This window comes from Poeciliopsis prolifica, unplaced genomic scaffold, assembly GCF_027474105.1.
Source record: "Poeciliopsis prolifica strain line A6 unplaced genomic scaffold, Auburn_PproV2 SCAFFOLD030, whole genome shotgun sequence".
In the NCBI taxonomy this organism is placed as follows: domain Eukaryota; kingdom Metazoa; phylum Chordata; class Actinopteri; order Cyprinodontiformes; family Poeciliidae; genus Poeciliopsis; species Poeciliopsis prolifica.
The window spans coordinates 6,031,470-6,058,283 of NW_026562405.1; the positions used below are offsets into that span (position 1 = coordinate 6,031,470).

Sequence of the window (26,814 nt, forward strand, 5' to 3'; positions counted from 1 at the left end):
TATTTGTTATTTGATATGAAGGGAATTGGATAATTTTGCCTGAGCAAAATTATCCAATTGATTATTAATCCAATACAATTTAATCATACAGACAAATTTTCCCCCTGAAGTAAAGTCTGCACTGATAATTGAACTGCTGGCATCAGTAGAATCAGGGTTTTGCTTGTTATTTGTTTTGTTTGTATATTAAAAGTGTGATGCAAACGAGGGCATGAAACCCTTTGAAAACAGGACATCTCCACAGGCAAATCAGAAAGTTGCAAATTCTGACCGCAGTTTGCCCATGAGGGATCAGCTGCTGTGGTCCAGGATGCGACTTTGTAAAATGGGTCACTCCACTGTGTCCATGGTGTAGCTGCTGGCAAACCTTTGCAGGCGCATACTTTTGGTATTCACCAAAAAACTGATGCACCGGTTTCTCTGTTTTTAATTGTTTTGGTTGTTCTGTTTTCATCCTCATCAGTTTATGTTGCTTTGATTGAACTTTAGCACTTCAGCATTACAGCCTTTAGGCTTTGACTCTTTTCCCATTCACTCAACTGTTTTAACTCTGCTCAACCTTTACACGCTTTTTTCCTCATTGCTGTTTATTTCTCCCTAATCTGTGAGCTTCTCTTGAAGTGTTGGATGTTTGATTTCATTCTTTTCTATGCTGAAATAATTTACATAACAATTTCCTCATTGACTCCATGATTATTAATGCATTGAAAGTCTTGAAGGATGAAAAGATCTGCACATACATGAATGAATTTAGATTTTTAAGCTGCATCCATATTTGAAAGGATGCATTGAAAGACAAGTAGAATGACAGAGATTCAAAGAAATGAATTTAGAAACCCATTTCCATTGATCTCCTTCAATTCTCCTCTTTGTACTTCCATCAGGATTCTGTCCTTCCTTGGTTTGGTTTGTGGTGAACCACATGGTGAACTGCAGGCCAAACCTAGTGCTTGCTGTCGTATAGACCTCACGGCAGCAGCACACAATGTCACGCTGGGCGGCCAACCGCTGCAGAACTCCAGTCAAAACAACTCCATCAAGCAGCTGCTGAAAAACCCTGAAAATCGCGTGACTGCCACAATCTGCAGAGGAAAACAAATCTTCCACTAACGAAAAGCCGCAGCATCTACATAGGTGATCCAAATCTAGAAGACATTAATGCTCTGATCATTTTCGGGCATTTCAAACGTAATTTTATAACTTGGGTATTTTCTGCACCAGTACCACTCTCTGCCATAAAAACATGTTTTTTTCCCTCACTTATTTTTCCCTGTTGGAATACCTCCTGCCCACTGGTCCCTGATAATTACAGCATACTTTTCATTAATCGCGATCTGTGTCCTGCAAAATGCTGACAGAACGTGAACTCAGCTCCATGAGGGAGCCTCAGTTTGAAGCTGATGCCATCAGACGTGAACAGCATTGCTGCTGTGGTGATAATAAGCTGAGAGTCGTTCATAAAAACCAGGCTGGACATGTTGACTACACCACATGCTGCTGCAGACGCCGTCTACAGCTGTTGGCAGCTCCACTTATGGTCACATTTGTTTTGCCAAAAGTAACTAAACTATTAAAAGATTTACAAACCAAAATATTCAGGGAAATTTGATTTTATCCTTCAAAACAACAATAAAACAAGAAAAAAGCAAACCAGTGTCCTAATTTGTAAATGTTCTCATATGCTTGCCAGGCTTTTGATTTCTTGCTAAACTCAGAAGAAGGAAAAAACTAAAACCAGTTTGATTATTTCTCTGTTTGTTTACAGGGGAACTAATCACCCTATATAATCCTCTTTTGCATGTCAAGAAAATCTTGTGGCCAAACAAATATTTAAGCTTTCATTCTGACTAGATTTCTGAAAACAAAGAGACAGAAAAAGAGTCAGATTTGCGTTTTTAGCTCTTGATCTTTGTTTTTTTGTTTGATTGTTTTTTTAACTACTTACCAATGGGAGCTGATGACTGGTTGCAGTCACGCTGTGCTTTCAAACCAAAAGTGAAGACAAATGTGAAGAACATGTAAAAAGCTCATTCTGTCTTCTTTTTTAAGGATGTATTTGCACACGAGTGAAAATCAGTGACCTGAACTGATGTTTATGAAAACCAGTAACATGAATCTGTACAAACCAATCAGCTGAGCAGAAATGATTCTAAAAACCCAGCCGGTTGTTTTAGGCTCTACTTTTATTTTTCAGCCAGAAACAGAATTCACTGCTTCAGATGTTGAAATCAAAATTATTGACTATAAATTAATTGCTCATTAAACTGCATGCACCAAAGCTGCCAGTGTTTCTCAGGGACTGAGCCGCAGCAGTCATCAGTCTGTCTCTGCAGCTCTGGAGCTGCTGATGCTGGTATAGGAGGCGATTTGTTGAAACTGAAAACATCATTAGCAGGTAAATATGTAAACTAGGGAAATAATGTTGCCTGGCTGCACAGAGCAGCATAATTAGTTGTAATTAGGGTGAATCTTCATTCCATCCTTCTGTCTGGGTCAGCACTGAACCACAGCTGCTGAATGGGTTCCAATAACTTTTCTTGCCCTCCCAGGTCAAAGGTCATATTTGTTGTGGAGTGACACCAATGTGAGGTCTTCCTCGTTAATCTACTGTTTGCACCTTTGATGCAGTAAGACAGTCATTAAACTAGAGCATGTTGTGAAGTAAACATAACATCAACAGTGGCCTTGGGCAGCAGGACGTTTTTCTTCTGCAATCAAACTATCATGGGTCAGTTATGAATTCAGCACTGCTGCAAAAAAAGCAAACGGCTGGCATCTCTCTTCAGAGATTATACTGAAATACTGTTCAGCTGGATATTTTTTTTTTCTCTAAAACATTCCAAATGACTGAATGTAAAGAAAAAACTGTAATTCAATGAAGTGTTGTCATTGTGCATTGAAGTGCCTTTTAATTGTACTTATGGTCATGAAAATATTGACAAAGAATTCAAATAAGTACCATAATATTGCAAGAACCTTAAGTCAGGAAAATGTTATATTAAAAGTGCAATTTCTGCAGACATCCACATATTGCAATGTAAAAATATCAAATGCAGCTTTTAATATGTCCTACGCTGCAAAAACACAGGAAAAAAAAGTATGTTTGGTCCAGTTAACAATGAAAATATCTTAGTTCATATCAATTAAGATAATACTAACACAAAAGTAACTTTCAGCAACATACAGAATCTAAAATAATCTATAATTATAGTATAGATTATACTAGTAAAAGGAAGAACTAGCTCCTCTAGGAGATTATTTTATTTATAATGTGGGAAAACATGTTTTAATTAAATCAAAATGAAGAAAGTCTAAAACGAGCTTCTATTTGTTGCTGAAAAGATACTTATAAGTTACTTTGGTCTATAATCAATAAGTTATTGACACTAGACCAAATTTACTTGGGAAGATTTCGTGTTTTTACAGTGTTGATAAACACTGTAAATAAAGTTAGAAAAAGTTAATAAAGTTAGAAAAATGTCCACACAGCCCACCTTTAAATAAGATAAGCCATACTTTTAATCTGTAACATCATGAAGACCATAAAGAATAACCTGGAGATCAGGCTTTGTTCAACAAAGCTCATTTTACTGCAAATAAATAAAAATACTTGTGCAGGACAAAAAATGCTGTATCTTTTAAAACTGTTTTCCTAAATCACAGTGGTATTTGTTGTGTTTTCTTTAATATGAAGAATTTAAACAAATGAGAAGCAGCCTGAGGTTTCTGTGTCCACCTCGTACTGCCGACTGCACCGGCAGGCAGTTCCAAAGGAATTTAAACTCATTAGCCTCAGAAGCCTTCATTACGGCACAATAACAAAAAAAAAAAGAGATAAACTGAGCCAGACACTTAAGAAAGATTGGTGTCTGGAAGAGAAAACATGCATACTGTAGAGCCGCTGCAGAAGTCTGTGGTCATCCTGGCAGCTCCCATGAAAGCGTCTGGAGTCACCACAAGCCTCACTTCAGAGTTTGGTGATTCTCATATGATCCTGTGAAATGAGCAAGACCTCAGGTTGCATGTTGTGGTTCTGAAATTGAAATGGGGATTTTGTTTCTCGTATGATTATATAAAAATGTGTATAATGTTGTTGTTCTTCATTCCTCTGTCATAGAAAAATTCATGTGACAAAACCTCAAATTGCACAGTGTTTCTATGTGTTTTCAAGCCAACTGTGTGGGTTTGGCTCCAGCAAAGCTGTTTTGGCAAACACAGTTTTGGTCAGTATAGTTAATTCCAGTAGCGTGCAACTGGAAATGAGAAAACTGTAGAAAACAGTTTGAAAAACACAAAATGAAAGAAGCATAGCAGTAAAAAATCTGGCTTAGGCAATAAGCACTTTTCCAGGAACAGAAGCGAGTTTATAATGTAATACTAGTGGCAGCGCTGATTTATAAACACATGCACAAACACAGTAAGGCTGTTCTGCAGGGGCAGATGCCAGATCTGCCCCTGCATCATAAAACGGTCGTGGCATCTTGGTATTTCCAGCCTGTCTGACCTGTTCTTATATAACGGTTGCCTCTGGGTGTTTCAGCTCTGAGAACGGGTCACTCCAATGCAGACAAGATATTATTCTATGCAAATTACTAAACATGCAAAACAGATGACATTTTACTTAAAGATCAAGGCAAGCCAAGTTTATTTGTTTAGCATTATTCATGACACAAGTGACTCAGAAAGAACAGCTTATGTGAGAATGAGCAGGAGCAGCAGTACAGAAAATTACAATATTTAGTAACAATATGCAAAACCAATGAAATAAATAACTAATGCACTGATCGCTGATGAGCTGGAGCAATTTTTTTTATCTTGTTTCTAGTGTAAATATCCTCATACACTTGAAAAAGACAATAATTTAAAAGTACATTTTTAGTAAGATTTATAAGCTTCATTTAAGTCGATAATTCTTGCATATTGATCAGCAGATTAGATCAATGGATAAGTGCTGTTAGATCAATGGATAAGTGCTGTTAGATCAATGGATAAGTACTGTTAGATCAATGGATAAGTGCTGTTAGATCAATGGATAAGTGCTGTTAGATCAATGGATAAGTACTGTTAGATCAATGGATAAGTGCTGTTAGATCAATGGATAAGTACTGTTAGATCAATGGATAAGTGCTGTTAGATCAATGGATAAGTACTGTTAGATCAATGGATAAGTACTGTTAGATCAATGGATAAGTGCTGTTAGATCAATGGATAAGTACTGTTAGATCAATGGATAAGTACTGTTAGATCAATGGATAAGTGCTGTTAGATCAATGGATAAGTACTGTTAGATCAATGGATAAGTACTGTTAGATCAATGGATAAGTACTGTTAGATCAATGGATAAGTACTGTTAGATCAATGGATAAGTACTGTTAGATCAATGGATAAGTACTGTTAGATCAATGGATAAGTACTGTTAGATCAATGGATAAGTACTGTTAGATCAATGGATAAGTACTGTTAGATCAATGGATAAGTACTGTTAGATCAATGGATAAGTACTGTTAGATCAATGGATAAGTACTGTTAGATCAATGGATAAGTACTGTTAGATCAATGGATAAGTACTGTTAGATCAATGGATAAGTACTGTTAGATCAATGGATAAGTACTGTTAGATCAATGGATAAGTACTGTTCCACTGGCAGATTTTTTCACTTATAACCAGAAAAATGTCTTGATATAAGTGAAATAACTAGTACATTCTTTAATCCATATTTAAGATTTATAAACCTTAAACAAGCTTAAATAGCCTCCTGGGAAGTTATTTTTTAGTTAGTTTTGTCTTATTTTAAGTGCACTAACATATTTGCCATATAAACTGGACAACAATTCTTGGTTAAATTATCTGGTTTTTCTGTGCATTTAAACCAGACAAGGTTATAAATATTGAGAACAATCAGTAGATGATATAAAAATCACATTTATTGAAATGCTGTGGCTGCAGAGTGATGCATAGAGGTTCAATGTACATTGGAACTGAAAAACATTGCAAATTCTGTCAAATATTATATATGTATTAATCTAGACTGTGGCAGAAACATTTCCACTGACCTGTAACTGTGAGACTTTTGTCTCTTGACAGAAACAGGTGAAGGTATATTACAAGAGAATCTGAAAATAGCAGCATGCATGTCTCCTTTATCAACTTTTTGAAACATTTTGCAGATATAGAGTCCAACTCAGAATCTGTTCTTTCTACCGATAAACAATCCTCTTTTCAGTGCCTCTGAGTGACACTTTGACATGTTGGGCCGGAGAAGCCAGGATCACACCATTAACTCTCTGGTTAGTGGATGATCCATCAGTAAGCCAGAACCACAGATGGACATCTTCAAAAACGCCTTAAAAGCTGAATCATTACAGACCAAAGTCCTGGCTTAGTCAAAACCTTCAAATCTCACAAATGGAAAGTAGGATTTGTTCTCAACTCAGTTCACAACTCATGGATGGAAAATCCTACGATGAGATGGGAATTACAAACTTACATGAGTTCACTTCAGTGTTTTTTCTTTCAGTTGGTTTTGGGCTGATGTGACTGTCAAACAATCTTTAATTGTAAGAAATAAACTGCTGTATTGAAAACATCCTGTGATTTTGTCTTTCACAGGGACGTTCTTCTTCCAAATGAAATCCATTAATGCTCATATTGGTCCCACAAACAGAGTTATGTTCAGGTGCTGTGGGAATATTACTTACAGTGAACCACAGGTGTATATTTATCAGCAGTTGAGTTGATAGTGACTTGGACGTGCTGCTTTAAAAGCCAAAGTATGCTTTAGGGCAGTTTTATTGTGTTCTTGAGTATGCATATATAAAAAACCCTAATATGTTATTTTGGCTGCTTATAATAAATGAAACTAAGCTGCATGCAAATTTTCTGACTCCAGAATGCAGTCAGAAAGAGGATTTGTGAGATATAGCAGTGAGATCACATGTTTTCTGCTGCTGCAGCATCATGTTAGGTAACACATGCAAGAGAGACATGACTCACATAAAACTCTGATGATCCCAGGCGTTCACTGACTCAGGGAGACACGCTCTCCTCCCTCACTTTGTTTTCAACAAGAAAATATGGACAGGAAAAATTTTCATTTTTACCGTCCAATGATGAAAATCACCAACTCTTCATGCTGAAAGTGCAGTGTCATCATGCTATTGTGTAATGACTGCTGTAGGAAAATCAAATCCTCCACTATTTTACATGTATTTGTTTGTGATGCTTGAACTAAAAGGGTAAATCTCTTTAGAACGATGGCTGAAACTTGGCAAACATTTAAGGAACAGAAAACTGGGATCTGAACGTTAAAATGTGTGCAGATGAAACTCTGCTCAGTGTTGGAAACAGAAATAGCTTGTAGCCAGTTGGAGGTCAGTGATATTTCTGTCACCTCCACGTGAGGAGAAGCAGTGTGTGAGTGGATTTTTTATTATTTCCATCCAAGTCACACAGAACTCTGTAAGGCTCGACGTGATGCTGAAAAACAAACGATGAAAACCTTTTCTTGTTTCTGTCATCACAGATCTCTTTGTGTGCATGTCTTCACAGCTCTGTCCACTGATGCGTCTTTGTCTGCTGACATTTCTGCCTGCACACCTCAACATGTGACTAATTCTCAGTCTCAAAATGACTGCAGCACTTCTTCTCTTTCTTGCCACATGCTAACTAAAAAAATCAAGCTAACCACGCCAACCTCTGAAATTCATGGACCACTGTGGTAAATTTCTCTTCACTCTGATTATCAGTTTCTAGGAAGGTAAACAGGAAGATTAGTCACTGGATTTCCTGCCATGGTGGTGAGGAGCTGAGCATGCCTTCCTGACATCAGGACCTGCTTCCTCTACTTTATCTTCTCACCATCATTTCAGTTTGTCACAGACTAACTGTGTGAATTATTTTAGATGTATTAAACAGGAATATGACAGCTATTCATTATTCAGTTCATTTCCATTATCATCATCAATCAGAGGAATGGCATCTTATCAATTAATGCAGCGAAAGCAGAGCTGCTTTTCAATGATAAGGCTGCGTGTCGATATCAGGACATAATTCTGTGTCCAGCAGGACGAACATCAACAGGTTCTGGTCTAAACAAAACCCATCCGCTCTGTTTAAAATGTGTGGGATATTAAGTTGGTTTTTGGTTCAGCACCAAGTGGGTAATTTGAAATGCAGTCAATATAATGACATGGGACACAATATAGGAATTATTTTTATTCCTATGTTAGTGGCTATAAAATCCCATAATTCATCTATATGGTCAATCAGCATACAGCCAAAAAAATTCACAGTCGCTTGGAAGATGGTTTAGATATGGTTTTCATATCTAAACCATCTGTCATCATCACAGTGTTTCCACAGCAATCAGCTGGGATAGAAACAGCATTCCCAGTCTCATTGTGAGATTTTGCAGTGAAAGTTTCCAGGAGGAATCTTGCAGCTACATGTCCTTGATCACATAAAAGGTCACCTGTACGCTTTGACATTTGGAGGAATGCTCACTTTGTTTCTATCAATCAGATTAGAGGATTAGTTCAGAGATTACCACTACAGTCACAGGAGTGTTTAGCTGTGAATGTTTCCAGTGGAAACAGGTGCAGGTCCCATGGTGCAACATGCTGTGAATCCACAAAATCTCCGACAAGCTTTCGCCACATTCAGCCATGAAGTTTTTGTCAGTCATAGTAACCAAAACACAGCGAGTATTTCAAATGATTTTACAAAGACACAATAAAGCAGATTGCTTCTTGAGTGGTTGTTTTGAAACGTGGTTTTGAAAAGCTGAATTTAAGACACGGATGGATTTCGATTCTCAAACCCCATTTGTAACATATTTCAGCTCTTTGCTCACAAGTTGCATTCTGATTGTAAACCTCAAGGCCAAACCTTGAACAGAAGCTGTGTATTTAGACACACTGCAGGAAAAACATGAAAAACCAAAAAATGAAAAACTTCACTTCCCTCATTCATTATAAACCAAAACTGGGAGGTTTTCAGCACCAAAGCCAAAGGGAAGAGGGAAGATCTAAATAACATGTCTTAGATTCTCAGCCTGAGCGTGGAAGCTGAGCAATGCGGCTTCATCGCATCAGAGCCCGACTTATTAGAGCTGAAAAAGTCCCTGACTCAACCGTTAAGCTATGTGAAGCTCAAAGTTATTCAGGATTCATTTATCAGTCTCTTCAAAAGCCTCAGTGGCACAAGGACACCAAACATCACCAACTATTGATGCCTTTAATGAATCATTGTCTTCTCCAGGAGTTACATTTTAACTTGTATTCATCACAGGAATAAGTTAGGAAATAGAAAGAACTCCTGAGTCAGATGAAGAATGGCATTAAAATAAGATTTTCTCTGGAGGAAGAGCTGAAAACAGAGCAGTTTTTCAGCTGTTTTTCAGAGTACCAATACTCTGTGTAGTATGTGGGATGTGGGAGCAGGGAATCGTTTAGGTTTTACTTGATTATTCTAATAGTCTAAAGCTCTTATTCTAATATAAGGTGATCAGTAAAACATTGTGCTCAATGTGTTAGAACCTGAAACTGCAACTCAAGTATTTTCAGAGTTTGCCTCCATGCTGAGCGATCGCTGCAAAGGCAGAGCTACAGTGTAAACAGTGTTAATCTTCAGGTTTCATGTGTGTGTGTGTGTGTGTGTGTGTGTGTGTGTGTGTGTGTGTGTGTGTGTGTGTGTGTGTGTGTGCTGGCTGCTGGTGGAGAAGCCAGGGGATCGCTTCTAAAAACAAGTGAATCGAGTCAATAAAACACTTGAACCTCACAGAGGTGAGTGTTGAGATGAATGTCTGTTCAGCAGGTTTAGAGGCCATCAAAGCTCAACATGTCCTTCATTTTCACGACATTCAAATCTTAATCTTCTTGAAGATTAAAACAGAAATATTATGACTGAACTCTCACTTGCTTAGAGTTGCGTCATTTTTATAAGCCAATATAGATTTAAAATCATTTTTATTAAGAGCAAAATGAAAAGTTAAACAATTTGACTGATTTACCAAATGAGCAGTATTATGTGTTTTCCATTTTTTATGGTACAATCAAGTATTATGTTAACTTCAGTTGTTTCAATTTTATGCCATAATTAAGTTACCATGTTTTCCTCAGTTGCTATAAAAATGTGATATCTAATATGACTTGAAAGAAAACTGTCTTTGTAATTTGATGGCTTGAAATTGGCCTCTGTCTCTTTAAGATCTGCTGGTTTTTCTGAAACATCGCCTTCAGGAAGTTGTCCCAACATGGCTCCTCTATTGACAATGGACTTCAAACTAAGTAACCAAAAACTATCCTCTAATAACTAAAATATAGGATTAAGAACATTAGGCATCCCATCAACACAGCAGCCTGTTGACGTTAGCTTCCACTAAGCTGATTCCCATCAATACTGCATCATCATGTTTATTGAACACAAACTTAGGCTGAACAAATAATTTATCCATTTATAGATTGCTAGCCAACTGTTTTCTAGTTCTTAATGTTTCACAATTCTTAGAATTTGGCAATTTTTGTAAATGACTGTACAATTAACATGCAATTAATTCTTAATGTCCATTAAATCAATTCAATCTCACAAACTATATCCTGATAGTTATTGAATTTGATCTATGCTGTTTGTCAAACACTTTAATTGGAATGGTTGGACAATATATCCTTGTATTTCATTATTCAGTCATTTTAATTTTGCTTTCAGACATTTTCATCTGAATATCGTTAGAACTCTACAGCCTTTTGTAAACATAAACTGTGTGCAGAGAATTTAAAATAACTCAAAATTCTTCTAAATGTTTTCCAGATGGTTGGATCAACAACTGATTTCAGTAAGAAAGAACAATAAACCAATTGGGTAAATAATGCCCCTAAATACCTCAAGAAGTTTATCAGAAATATTTCTGTTGAAACAGGATCTGTTATATCTGTGTGTCAAGTTAAATCTCAAGAGATTTTACAGACTATTCCCAGAAACCACCGGGTTGTTCATAGGAGGTATACTGCCATCTTGTGGTTGAAATGCAACAACACAGCAATTTCCCACGTTCACATGTGAAAATGTACAAACTCACTTTCATCTGAGGAAAGAAAATTGCAAGAAACTTAACTCTTTATGTTTCCAGCTCATCTGCTGCTGTTATTGTAATTTGCATGCTTAGTACCAGCAATTAAAAACAACACTAATTGTTTTTATTTTTTAATTGTTCAACTGAAAAATGTTTACAAATGGATGATTTAAACACAGAAATGCAAATAGGGATAAAAATGGTTAAATTAAACCTTTCAGACTTAATATTTGTGACATAATGTACTTCTGAGACGCATCTACAAAATGACTGGTATTTTAATGAATCATAATAAAAAAAAACTCATACCTGCTAATACTTCAAAAATAAAACCTGAAATCACAATGAGACATTTCGTGACACAAGTACAGAATGCAAAACTAACAATTTCATCAAATCTGAAAATATTTATATCCTGAGCAAAGTCAAATGAAGTGTCCACCGACTAGTTCAACAACTACACAAAATAAAACAAAAAAATGCTACGATTCTTATCTTGCTCCATTTCTTCACTCAAAAATGTGTTTGCAGGGAACTTAACAGAGTGGGAGAAGTTTTACTCGTGAAATTAGAAGTATAATCAAGGCAGAAATAAAGAAAGTGGGCAACACTTTACAGCAGACATGGAGACAACAAACCGGCCGTCCATCAAGTCTGGTTTCAGCCCACCCTGAGGGGCGGAGCTACAAGAACCACGCCGTCACCTCTGACAAACAGCATGGGGATGTTCCTCTTTGTAGACTGAAAAGCAGCATGAAAAACAGTCATATGAAACTGTAATCTTGTATTTTTAACTTAAGTCTGCAAACATAGTTATGAAACATATTTAACCAGGAGGTTGTGTCATCTCCTGGAACCACATTCAACACATTTCTGCTGATATACTCTGCTTTTTTAGTAGAGATTAAAGTTTCTAAACTGTTATGCTATCTTATTCAAAACGTAACGGATCTCTGCAGATGGCAGCTGGATCCCATTATGTTTTAAACACAAAAATCTGACCTTCAGGGCGTCAGTTAAGATACTTAAAGGACTAAAGAAGTGAAGTTGAGCTGTGAAATATATTGTATTGTACAAAAAAAATGACAATAGGTTGCAGGTATAAAAATATGACATCACACCCTAAATTGAAAGAACCACACAATCAAAGTTTGAATGCATATGTCATACATATAAACAAAGTGGTCTTGATTGACCAACTGTATATTTTAGTAGCTGTGATGCTAAACTTACAGAGAATGTTGTTGACAAAAGTGATGATGGGAAAGAAAGCAGCATCAAAACACCCAAAGCAGTTTAAAACACACTGAGTTCCTAACACTGTAGCTGATAGAGAGGTGAACTAAAGAAGACTGCATAAATCTGAATACAAGTGTAGAAAAAAAGAGAACAAAAGGAAAACGGGTACGTTACCTTGTAGAGTTCCTCATACGTCTCCTCATCAATCTCCACAGTCGTCACCGTCTCCTCCACATCCCCCAGGATCATGTTCAGGTGCTGATCATATGCCTGGGACAACATGAAACACGCGAGTGAGGTCAAAGATCTAAACTGACAGAAGTGGATCACCTGATCCAGTGAGTGTAGCTTACATGCAGACGGCCCCGGAGCTCCCGGTCGTTCCTCATCTTGACATAGATCCGCTCGTCCAAACTGAGCCTGATCAGGTCAAGCGGCTCCTCGACTGTGTTGGTAGTTGGTTGCTGCAGAACACAGACAGTTATTTCTGTTTTCAAACAGAACCTCTGCTCTGCCACTCAGAAACCAATGAGAAGCAGCTTAAAATCCTGACAAATGACAGACTTACAGGACTTCAGGGATCAAACCTGTTCACTCGTTATTTATTATCATTTTGGTTGTGGTGGACTTTATTGACAGTCAACAGACAACAGAGCTCCGACTTGAGGGCGATGCCATCTGTTGATTGGATGCTTATGCCACCATTTCATATGCAATGCAACAAATCTGTTAATTTAATTTGAGGCTTACATGTATATACATGTACATTGTATATTCTTATTTTGTCCTTTAAGTTAAATAAAAACTGTATATTTTCCAACTGAGTAAAATAAAGGTGAAACAATCAGAAGCTTTTATAATAACCAAAGTAATGATTTTTCCGCCATAATGGTGCAGCCGTCCAGAACAATGCAGTGTTGCACTATTGCCTCTCACTGATGAGCCTGATTGGTTTATTAGCTGAATGTGCACAAGCAAAACTGATGGTCATGTTTTAAAAAGTAGCAATTTCAGACAGCACTGATCTACTATCTCCCCTGATGATGGTCAGTAACAAGGATTAAGATTTATGACCCCTTAATGCTATAAAACACCAAAGCAGAGCACAGCATTCTGGCTCAACAATCACACTGCGACAAAAAATAATTAGAAGCTTTTTGTTCTTAAAACGTATCAAAACATGTGCCGTAAAAGTTACATTACCTGGCATTCATCACCCAGGACGAGCACGTGAAATTAATTACTTCTAGCAGTCATGTACTTTATTTGTAGAGAGTAACAAAAAACAACAAATCACGTTTATATGATATTCTTTTCAGCTTTCTATGCTGCCAGTCAGGCTAATTCGGCTAGCTGAATTAGCCTGGTTTCACAGGCCCGAACAGGCTCGTAATGGTATTTTAAACCCAAAAGCCCACACTAAGCGTAGAAACGCAAACAGAAGGCTGATTATATCACTAATACTTTACACAAAATCGATACACCAATGACATAACAAAGATTTCGGCTTAATTCTACACAGCTGCACAAACCTGCTCAACTTCGTCCGCCATGTTGCTTTGAAATTACGTCGAGCGGAGAGACGGATACGGAAGTTGCCAGGTCCGTAAAAAATGCCATTTCAGGCAAAAGCAAATAACATCTGCTGCTTTGGAAGAAAATGGCTTTTATTTTCCTTTTCTTAGTATGGAAAGATTATGCGATGCCCCAAATATCGATAAAGATAACCTTACATTTATTTTCCTCTTACTTAAAAATATATTACATGGATTTCTTTGTTTGCAATTAAAATGTGAGCCATATTTTATTTGCGTAACCCTTTACAATTATTAATATTTACATATTTTCTGTAGTTTTGCGTGATTAGTCGTTTAATTCCAACTCCCGAAGTATTCACTCTACAAGCTCGATATTACGTGTGGGGATCGTAAGAAAGACAAGAAGAGCAGATTTGGCAACCCGTCAGCAGAATAAAGCGCGTCCTCTGTTTCCAGGCCTTTCCATAATCCCATCGCATCCCTGTGCGGTAAGAAAACCAACCGCCAAATCTGTTCGTTTGGACTATAATAATCCTTTTTGTTCCATTACTACGATCAGTTTTCCGAGTTTAGCGTTTGTAAAACATCATGACCCATGTAATAATTAATAATATAGTGTATCAGTGTACAGTATTCGACTACAGTAGAGTTCATTGTCAAATAAACCAGTTTCATGTATTTAATTTCGTAAATAAGACATTGTTGCCTTTTTCTGTGCTTGATGCCATTTCATTTTTTTGTATATTTGTTCCTTCATGACTGTTTCTCTGCACTCTGTGCACACAGCAGTGCCTGTGGTCTGTGTGCCTCCTGTCCTAAATGCAGCCCAGTGCTCCATACTGGGTTTGTCTGCAGACTGAGGAGGCAGATCAGATCAGAGCAGTGGCATTACCCATTCCATCCTCAGCTGCCAGGTTGCTCTGCGGTGGAAGAGATCCCTGCAACAAACACATTATGGGTTTTATGAGCTCTTTAAAGAACCTGTGTGTGAAATCAGGTCATGCATCCTTCTCTTTGCTTGTTTCTGGATCCTGTACTTACAGTTTGTACATTAACTTGTTATGGGTGACTGGTTGCTTAGTGAAAACCAACCTGCATGCTGTTTTGTGTTTGCTCAACAGGAACATAACCAGCCACAGGGTGGCGCTGGAACAAAGGCCAAAGAGACATTCTCCTCTGGTTTTGGTTAGCGCTCATATTGGCACAAAAATCAACATTTCTGGAAGACAGAAACAACAATCTGCTCTCCTAAGCATGTGCATTTTCTGTGTTTTATTGTATGAAGAAGATTCAAAGCAGACAGTCAGGAATTGGGAACAATTTTAACAGGTTTTATCACTATCTATAGTTTGTTTGATTCTGTCATCTTTCCCGGTTTTGATTAAAATAATTTTCAGTTCTTTTAATACATTAATCTCTTCCAGAGTTTGATTTGTTTTGTTTCATCGCACACTTTTTAAAATCATTTTTGTTCAAATGTTCCTTGACTCTGATCTTATCCCCCAGTTCAGTTGTAATCATAACTTACTGACGTTATTACATATTATTATATATTACAATTTAGTATCATTTCTAGGTTTTAAATGTCACAATGAAGGTCTTTGTTGTTTTGGAAATCAACAATTATGAGCAGTTTTCATGGTAATATCCATGAAAATATTAAGTTTTATAAGATTTCAACAGATAATTCTGACCACACTTGAGATTTGTTCTGTTTTTTATGAATGTTTTTTGTTAAAAATGTTTTTGTTATAACCTTTACAGGTAACAACACGTTGGTTTTGGATTCATGGCTCCACCTTGACAAGCAGTGGACAATTAAATGAACAAAATTAATTATGTACAATCAGTTACAATGCAGCATTAGAATAAATTATACATTATTTGATTTCATTCTGAATCAGATGTTTGATAAGAAATTATTATCTAACATAAAAACAAATATATCAACAGGCACAAAGATGATCATTATCAATAGAATAACCAAAAAAGGCCCTTATAGGTAAGTACATAAAATTACTTTGTAAAATAAATTAAAACCTTATGTTGTCGTATGTCAGCATTTTTTGTGGTAATCTTTTAAATCTGATGCTTCAGTTGTAGTTTATCTTGTGGCCACATGAGGTCGCTGTCAGACCTAGTGGAGTTAATCTTCCCCTTCCTGGCCGGTTTGACTGGGAAGCCAATTTGAGGAAAAACGTGGAAAAAGTCGTCCATCAAAAGGCATTGTCCTTTAACAGATCTGTGTGTTTTGCATCAATGGCGTCAATGAAAACATGGATCTGCTTGGAAGCTTAATTTGATTCAAAAGGAGCTAAATAATGTGTTATTTTTTGTGTGTTTCCGTCACTTTTTTTATTCGCTATCATACATTTGGCATTACATAAATGGCCCTATTTTAAGTAAGTCATAACTAGATCCATATATAAAATATGGGTCATTCATTCCAGCCAAGCATCACAAAGAAAATAATGAAGTGGTGCTTGATGATCAGCTCATCAAGCACAGCTTAGATATTAGTTTGATGAATTTTTCTTTTTCACTGTCAGTGTTTGCTAATCATCATGTGTCAAAGTTAGAAAACCAAAGTCTGACTGCAGCTCCATTATCTCTAAAGAATGCACACTTTTATGCACACAGTGGAGTCACACCACGTCATCAGCGATGCTCATCTGCATTGTTTTAGGAAATTACTCTGAGTGACGCATTTCACACTTATCACCTTCTCCATGTGATTGAGACAGATGCAGAAGAAGAAACCTGCTGCTTGGAGACTCACGGCTTTCTGAAGCGACTTATGCATGAACTGCAGTAATCTAAAACAGACCCATCTCCCTACTTGAAGCCTAGCTTATTTGAATATTCTGTTTTTCCTTTGTGACAATGTTTTTTGAATTAATATGCAAATTTTAACAAGGTGCCCTGCTTTGAGAATGATTGATGGGAAGCCATTAGACGTGACATTTTTTTAAGGACATCAGGTCGCATGCACCTGCACTCCAGCAACTTCCCATTCTTCTGGCTCCAGGGTGGATAAAGCGGACTGGAGTAGGTCATCTGAACAGAGTGAATGTGACGTGTGCTGCCAAATAAGAAAGATGAAAAGGGAAAAGAAAAAGACTTCTGCAAGGCTCAGTCCGGCTCAGTGACTTTGGACAAAACATTTCCTGTTGGCGTATTATATGTGGGCTTTTAGCTTTTAAAGAAAGGAATACTTGTTAGTGTTGATGAAAAAGCAGTAGTCAGAGCTCTCAGCTAAAGAATTACTGAAGACAGTGACACATCACCAAAACCCTGTGGGAAAGGAATGCATTAATATTTTTGTGACATTTCCAAAGAAGTACATTTAGTCTTTTTTTCAGTTTCTTCATTCTCATTTGTGTCTGATACTTTTATCTATAAAACCAACTCCTGCTCTTAATGGACTGCATTCTGATCTGATTTTCTTTGCACAACTTTATCTAGGTCAGACTAGTAAAATAACATCATTGTGGAACTGAAGAACTCTTCTCTATATTTTAATATGCAGATGGTGGTAAATATTTTAGAGTAAAATAAAAATACAACTTTTGCAGAGTTATGCAGAATGTCAGATCATTTAATGACCAGTTTATGAAGAAAACCTACATCTCCTAACGCCGCTTCGACTTTTAAAATCTGCTTTATGTCATTTTGGATTATGCTGAAAAATATGCTAATAGAAATTTGCCATGGTAGCTCAAAAATAAAGAAAATATAGACTTAGACTTAGACTTGACTTTATTGATCCCTTGGGAAGACTCCCTCAGGAAATTATAGTTACCAGCAGCTCACAGGCATAATTTTCATAATTTTGGACATTTTTTAACATTGAAGTTGCAACATTGTGTCTATGTCAGATGGAGGGGTACAGCTTTACTTTCCCTCCTTCACAGGATTGAAAATGATTTCAATCCAGACGAATTTCATAACAACATGTTGCGTTGTGGCTTCCAACTGCAGCATCCTGTTGGAGGTTCTGCCATCCTGGAAATACTGTGCAACAATCTGCCTGAGTGATGTAAGCTGAACGTTTGCCTGTAGAGCAGCTTCATTGTTTTAACTCAGTCTGTCCGTCTTCACAGCTGCAGTCGGTCTGCTCTCCTGCGTCATTCCTGGATTTAGGCCTCAAACTAACGAAGGACAGGACAAATATGGGGACACATGAATTATGGTGCTATACAAAATATTTTCTACAATAAATAACTTTTGTTTTCATCTCTACTCCTAAGTGGCCACTTATCTTCACAGCTTCACCCTCATTAAGTTCTTAGAACCCCTTCCAAACAAAGTTTGATTAATCTCCATTAAAAACCAGGACTTATTCAGATCCAACAGGAAGACTTAGCAAGTTACATCTTTTATCTGAATGTGACCAATCAGATGAAGAAGAGCATATAATCCATAGATTGATGTTTTCTACAACTTTGCGAAATAATAGTAAAAAACATTTCCTGACAACCTTTAATTCCATGTAAGCATCTAAAAATAAAGAGAAAATATTAAGGGCAGAAAATAGAGAGAAGGGCTGAGAGGAGGCATAACGATGAGTTTGGGTGATGAAAGTGTGTACCTGTCAGGTCCGAACCTCAGAATAGCTCTGCAGTCATTAAAGGGTTTTTGGCTCCACATTACAGCAGTGACTGGCAGCCTGATTTATACAAATTTAATTATGGATGAAGCCAAAGTCACAAGATCAGGCTTCAAGTCGGATGAATTTACACATGCTCATACCAATATGTATGAGCTGGTATAAAGACTGAAACACAAAGTCATGCACACACACATGCACACACACACACACACACACACACACACACACACACACACACACACACACACACACACACACACACACCTTCAGCAGGCTCTGTCAGAGCAGTTTGTCTCCTCAGTAGCTATTTCTACAGAAGCTATTTAAAACATGGGCTGAGGAGAAGCTGGGGAACACAGAGGACACACTTGATTCATTATTCCTCATTATTCATTCCAAACTGGGAAAAAGCAATAAATAATGATGCCCTTTGATTCAGAGCATCTTCTCAGCTGCACCGGCTGATGCAGAAGCAGTTTGTGAGGAGGGATCCGAGGCGCTTTCCCTCCGTTTCTGTTGCCTGCTGCCTGCAGCTGCATTAGTAATCACTTCTATATCAGGCTCCATCTGCTATTGTTTGTTTTGTTTTAAAGGATTTACTTCACCGTCACATTTAGACATAGTTGATCTATGCAATAAATCTGACTGTTCACATCTTCTCAGTCAAACAGTAAAAGAGTTATTGTGGAGTTTTTATCGCGATAGTCATCCACACACAGAGTTTTTATTCTGTTTGTCTTTATCCTCTTTGTTTTTGGTGTCTTCTTATTTTTAAGTGATGTTGATTATTGTAAATCTCATCACATTCATATTTAAAACAAAATACTCTGAAACTTCAGTGTTTGCTTTTTACTTTTCTTTTTTTTAGCATTTTCAGGGATCAATAATCATACAGTTTATCGACAAACTCCATGAAAACCTGAGAAGTTGGAAATGCGAAAGGATTTTAATGTGTTAAATTATTTCACCTGCATACATCCTGCGAGGGAAATAATTTGCACTGAAGGAATAAGATGACAGAGAAGAGTGATGCACCTTGCAGTTGGCCACTGTGTGCATGATATTTTAATATTTCTTCATAGACAGTAACTCTTTGGGTTTGGGGAAAAAGCTGGCGACTTTGATTAAAGATATGTCGGTTTTTAATATTTTCCACTAAAAGAAGGAAAACTATTTCCAGATTGAAAGTCATATATTTTACTTTAATACGTTTTGGTTCTATCTAACGTTCATTTGCTTTTAGACCCCCAAACCAAGCCTCAGCTGTGAACATGAACTCTTATTTCATTTCCACTGCAAACATTTCAGCATAATAAACAAATCCCTCCGATAAGGAAACATTGTTGTCGGGAGGTTTCTTTGTTGAAGCTTCCCGTATCGGATTGCTTGATGTGACAAAAACCTATTAGCTTTCCAGATGCAATTCTATGCCAGCTATTTCAGAGAATGTGAGTTTGCAGAGGTTGGAATGATGGCAGTCGATCACCTGGTGTCATTCCCGCTGCTTCTGGCTTCGAAAAAAAAGGAAATCACAGAAAGGCTAAAAAGAGCAGATCAAGATGGAAATGGCAGAAAATGGGGGAAAATGGCTGATATTAGAAAAAATGTCTGAGAATGAATATAAATGTGAAAGGAGATTGTATGAGCAGAGTAATAGTCATTTATTGCTCCTTATTTCCATCCACACGTTTATCAGTAAAATGTTTTATGCACAGGAAGCAACAAAAACACAAAGTTTCAAACAAGCAACAATTTTATGTCAGACAGTCCAATAAAAACTTAAACTTTTTCTCATATTTAATACAACAGGAAACTGGTTTCTATGATAGGTCAACACAACTAAAATAATTCATACAATTAAACAAAATTAAATACTGGAAAAGTATTCATTGGCGTTCAAACAACAAAACACTTTGGGAATCATTAAACCCTCTTCAGTTTTATGCCTCAATATAAGATTTAGTTGAGCTTTCGGTGAGCTGGAGGTTTATACTTTTCAATAACTTGTCACTTTTTGCTGTAATGAGAGATAAATGCTGTTGTGGCTTCAGAGCCAATCGATACTAAGTGATGCTGTAGAATATTAGAATCCAATCTGTATTTTTAAATGTGTGTAAAGCAGTATTAGCAGAGCATGTCATCATCAGCACCATCACATTATTAACCCCATTACCTAATGCCTTTGGATGCAGCTGCACTGCTGCTCTTCCAGTAAGGAGCATTTATTTGATAAGTGCAACAGAAGGAGAATAATGCCAAGAAGTAATAAATGCTGCCAGTTCATTTTGCTAATATATCTTCAATAGTTTCTGTTATGTGAAAAGCAATCAGATTCCTTTCATAACCAGACACAATAATGGGAAAAAGAAATGTGATAGTAGGAACAGAAAGAAAGGTCATTTTTCAGAAAATAGATGCACGACAAAAGTTTTTCCGTTCAAAATGAAACGATAACAAAGATCCATCCAACCATTTTCTCTGCCTTCCTGATCCTCTTTCAGGTTGTGCAGGGAGCATGGAGCCTCTCCTAGTGGTCAGTGTGTGACTGTCAGAACCAACGCAGACACACCTATGCAACGTGTGTGTATGCATAGGTGTTTGTGTGTGTGAGTGTGTGACAGAAGACTGAAGGTGACTGATCCTATTATGTGTCTCTGTTCATACCTAAACATCAGTGAACGAGTTGCACTTATGCATAAAAACATATGAACTTTGCGTAGACAAGCTCTCTTTGAGTGTCACACACACACACACACACACACACACACACACACACACACACACACACACACACACACACACACACACACACACACACACACACACACACACACACGTCCCCGCGTGACTCAGTGGTGTCATATTCACAGTTGAAAGGGAACAGAGCGAGGAATGCAGAACTGTCAGGTTTATTTCTGTCTGCGCCTGGCTCTCTCCTGCAGAACGGAGCTTCATGCTCTGATCTGACGCTGCCCCACTTCGCTGTTCCCTCAGCTGGTAAAAATAACAATGATTAACCTCTAAATGCTGCAACATTCACAACTTATCAAGCATACCTCTGCACAAACAGGCCAAACTAAATAAACACCAACTGCTTTTACTGTTTTGGCTGTTTTGTCACCTGAGTGCTGATGATGCATGTTGTTACAGGAGCTGGGTGAGTAAAAGCAGAGCAGAACAAATTCTTATTTTCAGACGTAATAAAAACAAAGTTTCCATTGACTTGAGAGAATCACCACAGAGGAAAACTCAGAGTTCAAACGTTTGATGATTATAATTTCTAATGGTTGAAATAAAGCGACTCCTTGGTTACTAAGTGTCTATGTTTTAAACTACTTTTCTTATTTTATAATATTCAAGCTGTTTTCATGTGATAAAAGTTGCATCACTGAACTGGCAGTTAATCTTCAGACTGGCCAGGTGTTTTAATGTTGCAGTTCCGAGAGTTTATTTCCAGGATCATGAAAAAACAAATAAAAAACTTTATGCAGGTAAAAAAAAACAGGTGAGAATTAAGAGCTTTGCTACCAAATCTGCTGCTGCAGCTTCTTCTACACAGAGCCTCAAAAGAGGAAGGCGACTCACTCGGATCATATCCAGCATTTTCCCATGTGCATAATTTATCTGCACAGTTTATTAATATACTGTCAAATACACAACAGATATTATTTCAGACAAAATGACTGAATCAAGTCTGTCTGATCTTCAGATTCCAACAACATTTTTCATCTTGATCTCATTTAGTAAATTTAAATTTAAATCTCTCTGCAGGGAGAGATGCTCCGCAACCATTTATTGACTTTGAAGTGATCACAAATCACTTGATAACAAGCACAGGGTGACCGTGGAGATAAAGAGAAAAAATAAAAACTAACCGTGACAGTCTTCTGTAGAAGTTGTCTCTCTGCAGCCAGGAGGACTTTCTAATGTTTTACTGAAAAAGTAACACGTCTACCGACTTCATCCCACTGATAAGTTTAATTTAAAATCAGAGCTCTGTGTGTTTATCACACTTCATCAAAAAAAGATCAGGATTTGGCTGTAAGCAGCAGTGAGACAAAACTTTTTACACTTCAGACATGTTGTAGGCCTTTTTGTTTTAGACGTCGGTCACAATTTCATTTCGGTGAAGGGATGAGTGTCATCACTTTAGATGATCTGACGCCTTCCACAATCCTGATACAAAAATATCCGAATGCATCTTTTATTGCATTTGCAGATGTTTTGTTTTTTTTTCTGGGAAGAAAGTAAATAAATACTAAATGCTAAATATTTCTATGTTCTAGAATTACAACCAAAACCGTGACAAACAGGCTGAACTTTGTATTTTGCCACATGCCTGGTGATCAAGCTCACACAACTGCTAGCCTTAAAGTATTTGTTCATATCTTTATCAGGGGCTCCAATAACTGTGACGGAGCTGAAACTCCTGATTCTGTCTGTGGTTTTTTCTCACAGCAGAACAGTCGGTGAGATGAATGTTCCTCATCTCACAGCTTCCTGCACTTCTGCAAAAACATTTGCAGTCTGGACATTTCATTATGTTTAGAAAAACATTCAGTTGGTCATTTAAAATTGAGCAACTACTGAGGTGTTTGTCATAAACCTGGCATTGATTTTATCAACTCAAATGTTGTTTCAAACTGACACTCAGAGAAATTAGGACATTTTCCTTCTAACTATTAACCTGCCAGGCTTTGCAGATCCAAATATCTCTGCATGGCACATTAATGTGATGGAATAGGCCCATCTTAGCTAATGTGCATTTTTCTTGTCATTTTACTAAAAATAAAGATTGTTTTCTCTTTCAATGATAAACTTTTTAGACCAGAAAACTTTCTTCAGCAGGAGAAAATGGACCTTGTCCTCAGATACATTCAAAGACACAGAAGCTGTGTGTAAAAAATGAAAAACCGAAGTGCTGAAGTGCAGAGCGAGCTGCATCTGAGGACATGAATAAACAAAAATTCATAATTAAATAAAGCTGCAGCTAAATGCACAAAATTTCTGAAGCACGTCCCAAAGTACAAACATTTGTTCAGAATGCGTTGCAAAACCAAAAGGAGCCGCTTTACTAGACTTAGTCTTAAATAGGGATTTGAGAAGCATTTGAAACAATTACAAGAGATATTCACAAGCAAATAATTATTCTCACATTAATTAATTTATTGAGCACTGAAGTCCTGAAATGAAACATACAAGATAAATACTCACAGCTGAGAACAATTTAAAGAGACGTTTCAACCTATCAGTCATATTTTTTGACTGTAAGAGGAAACTGGAGTACCTGGAGAAAACCCACACATGCACTGGAGATCAGAAACTCCCCTCAGCTGAGCCACTGAGCATTATCATTTATAGTAAAGCAGTTTGTTGGTGTGACACAGGAGCGTCATCCAGTTCATTTACTGAACTGCAGTAAAACGGCGCTCTGAATGTTTGTGGGGCTGCGAACCGGACCATGGGAGAAGAGTGAGGGACGGATGCTCTTTTCAGGAGAGTCGGATCTGAACACATTGTTCATCACCACGGCTGTGCAGTGATGTCATCTTTATCACTGACTGCCAGAAAACATTCGTGTCACCACGCTCACACTGACTCCAATCTGTCTTCTTGCTGCGAAACTTGGACATGGTGTCCATGTTTGTTTGTGTGAGTGTCATGTATGTACAGAGTGCTTCCTAAAAATCCCACTTTATCTCCTTTCTTACTGGGATTTGGATGAAGGACTGGGCAACATTTCTGGAAAGCTGGGTAAAGTTTTGAAAGCCATTTTAGAGTTGAGGCTGATAGCACAAAATGTGTGTAAGTGTGTCAGCAGCGTTGGCAGTGTGTGTCTCTCTCTGCCAGGCCTGGCTCTCAGCTCAGCCAGAACAACCAACCAGTAATGAGTTCTCATCCTGGCTGGCCTTCCTGCAGCGATGGCGTCAGCAGATACTGAAAAAGACTTCCTCCAATTAGACACTTATTAACCAAGAGATGAACGAGCAGCATAAAAACACTGATCCCAGCGTCACTTGCACAAAATGTAAATATTGTTCAAGCTTCTAATTTCTTCCTCCTTCATCCAGTTTGGGGATAAATTAAGTTGATGGAGTGTTACATACGTGCAGACAATGCATTTATTGTTATTTATTTCATGTCCCTCACATTCAGAAACATGGTTCAAGCAAAGAAGCAACAACAATGCAAATTATATTGGATGATATTTCTCAATATTTAGCTAAATTAAGTTGAAAGCTCTGGACTGGATCACAAAGGAGACAAAATTAAGTTTGTTTCATATTCTGTAGAGAAATTTAACAAAACTGTGCAGGATTATTTTATATTCTGTTGCCGTTCCATTATATATTTTTGGAATGTGATATATACCTATAATAAACGTCATTTAATGTACTGCAAGGTGGTTGTAAAATATATGCAGTCACAAGTTAATTTAAAGAAAATGTTGCTTTCTGCAGGGAGAAGCCGAGAGATGAAGTGTGTGAGTCCGGCTCATAAATTCAGGCTTTGCTCTTAGCTTCAGATATATCTTTCTTTGAAAACTCCATTTGAGTAATGATCCTTTGAAAGGACAATTTGCTTCTGCCATATTTTTTATGGAGTGTTTTCCCTTTCAGCAACCAGCAGCTTATCATTATCAGTGTGACCACACAGAGGCCTGGCAGTGTGAGATTAGCACAGGTCATGAAGAACAATTGCAGTTTCCTTTTCTCTTCTTGTTTTTCGTTCATACAGGAACAATATTCAGCTTTTCTTGATATGATCTTTAATAAAGCAGTGGGATAAGTAGATTCAAAATGGCCTCCCTGTGGCTGATGAACTCTGACATGAAAGTTTGTTTTCATAGAGGAAAAAATTCAAAATTGACTGGAACTCCAAAAACCTTCTGAAAGACGGTGAGATCAGCAACCATTTCTCTGGAGACCTGATGATGACCCAGCCGACCCGCAGCGTTTCACACCGAGTTTTAAGTTAGAAGAAGGCAAAGATGTGTTAAAACTAATGTTATTTGTAGAAATATAACAGGCTAGAACAAATTGATGTGTTAAATCTTCCAATTTCATTTTATGGTGTTTTAACTTGGCTTTGATTCTGGTTTTGTTTAGGTGAAATGTACTTTGCAAACCTTATTTTGCAGGCATATTTAATTATGTTTTTACAGTATTAGAGAAAGTTAAAAATAAGCTAGCAAAATTAACGACTAGCATCTCTTGTCTCTGTTTCTTCCTTTGTTAACAAACTTTATCAAAGTAACGCAAAGTTTTCTCATCAAAGTTGTTGGATTATTAATATTCAGTCAGACACAACTCGCATATATAAAAATCTTTGATTAACTCAAGCAGAAATACTCAAATCATTCGACGGAGTTCTCACACCTTGTTCTTTGCTTCCTAATGCCAGCCATGTCTATCCCTGTTGAAGCCTGCAGCGCGCAGCATGCAGCAGCAGCGTGCAGCAGCAGCATGCAGCAGCAGCGTGCATGTGAAGCAGCAGCGTGCAACAGTGTGCATGTGAAGAAGCAGCTGGTGTGAGGCTGGAAACCCAACGCCAGTATAGAGTACATACACACGCACGCACACACACACACACATACATACACATGTCAGGGACCCGATATGACAACAACGTGGCCCCTCACTCGGGTATTTTTGTCTCTAGACTCTCAGAAGACAAATTCAGCTTCATATTTCATTGGAAAATGTTTCAGGGAAGTCAAATCTGAAGAAAGGAATAATTCTCAACATGCGCTGGTTGATTTTTATTTTCGTCTTATCAAATTACCGGGTTCATGATGTGATTCTGCTAAGCGATAAGCAGTTAATGGGCTTTTTATGGACTGTAAATATCTATCAGCCTATTTGGTTATCTCATTTAATCTTATTAAATTGTTTTAAACTCTAATCTGTGGACACACCATGTTCATCACTGAATTAAAAAGTCCACTTTTTACAGATTATTACAATTTATTATTACAATCCTGGGTTGTTATTTTTTATCTTAATCATAAAAAGTTGCAGTAATGAGCCAAATGATAACAATAAAGCTCCATTAGAATAAATTACTGTGGAAATGTTCTGAAAAACTGATGTTCATTATGTCGCATTGCAGAGTCGTTTCCATGCTTATGATCATATTTTATGCTGTAAAACAAAGTTTCCTGACCCTGCTGCTCTTGTCACACTGCCCTGCATGTGTTTACATATTTCCCTGCTGTAACACACTTAATCCAAAAAATTACAGATCAGTAAAAACCTGTTAATCAGTGATGGATTGAAATTGTATGTGCTGCAGCAGGGTTGAAAATCACTAACAGGAAATGTTCTGACTTCTGACCAGCAGAAATGTTTTTCAA

At 37.3% G+C, this 26,814-nt stretch overlaps 1 protein-coding gene and 1 long non-coding RNA gene across 2 annotated transcripts; one reads left to right on the forward strand and one right to left on the reverse strand.

Annotated features, from left to right (window-relative positions):
- Positions 1-11,190: 11,190 nt before the first annotated feature.
- LOC129372794 (U6 snRNA-associated Sm-like protein LSm3) lies at positions 11,191-13,894 on the reverse strand. The gene is made up of 4 exons (XM_055050300.1): positions 13,841-13,894; positions 12,662-12,772; positions 12,483-12,578; positions 11,191-11,810 (listed from the first exon to the last, which is right to left on the reverse strand). The coding sequence occupies exons 1-4, from the start codon at positions 13,859-13,861 to the stop codon at positions 11,730-11,732; spliced, it is 309 nt and encodes a 102-aa protein (XP_054906275.1). The 5' UTR covers positions 13,862-13,894; the 3' UTR covers positions 11,191-11,729.
- A 390-nt stretch (positions 13,895-14,284) lies between these two features.
- LOC129372822 (uncharacterized) lies at positions 14,285-15,682 on the forward strand. Its single transcript, XR_008607293.1, has 2 exons — positions 14,285-14,334; positions 14,633-15,682. It is a non-coding gene; the product is annotated as an uncharacterized LOC129372822 (long non-coding RNA).
- Positions 15,683-26,814: the final 11,132 nt, after the last annotated feature.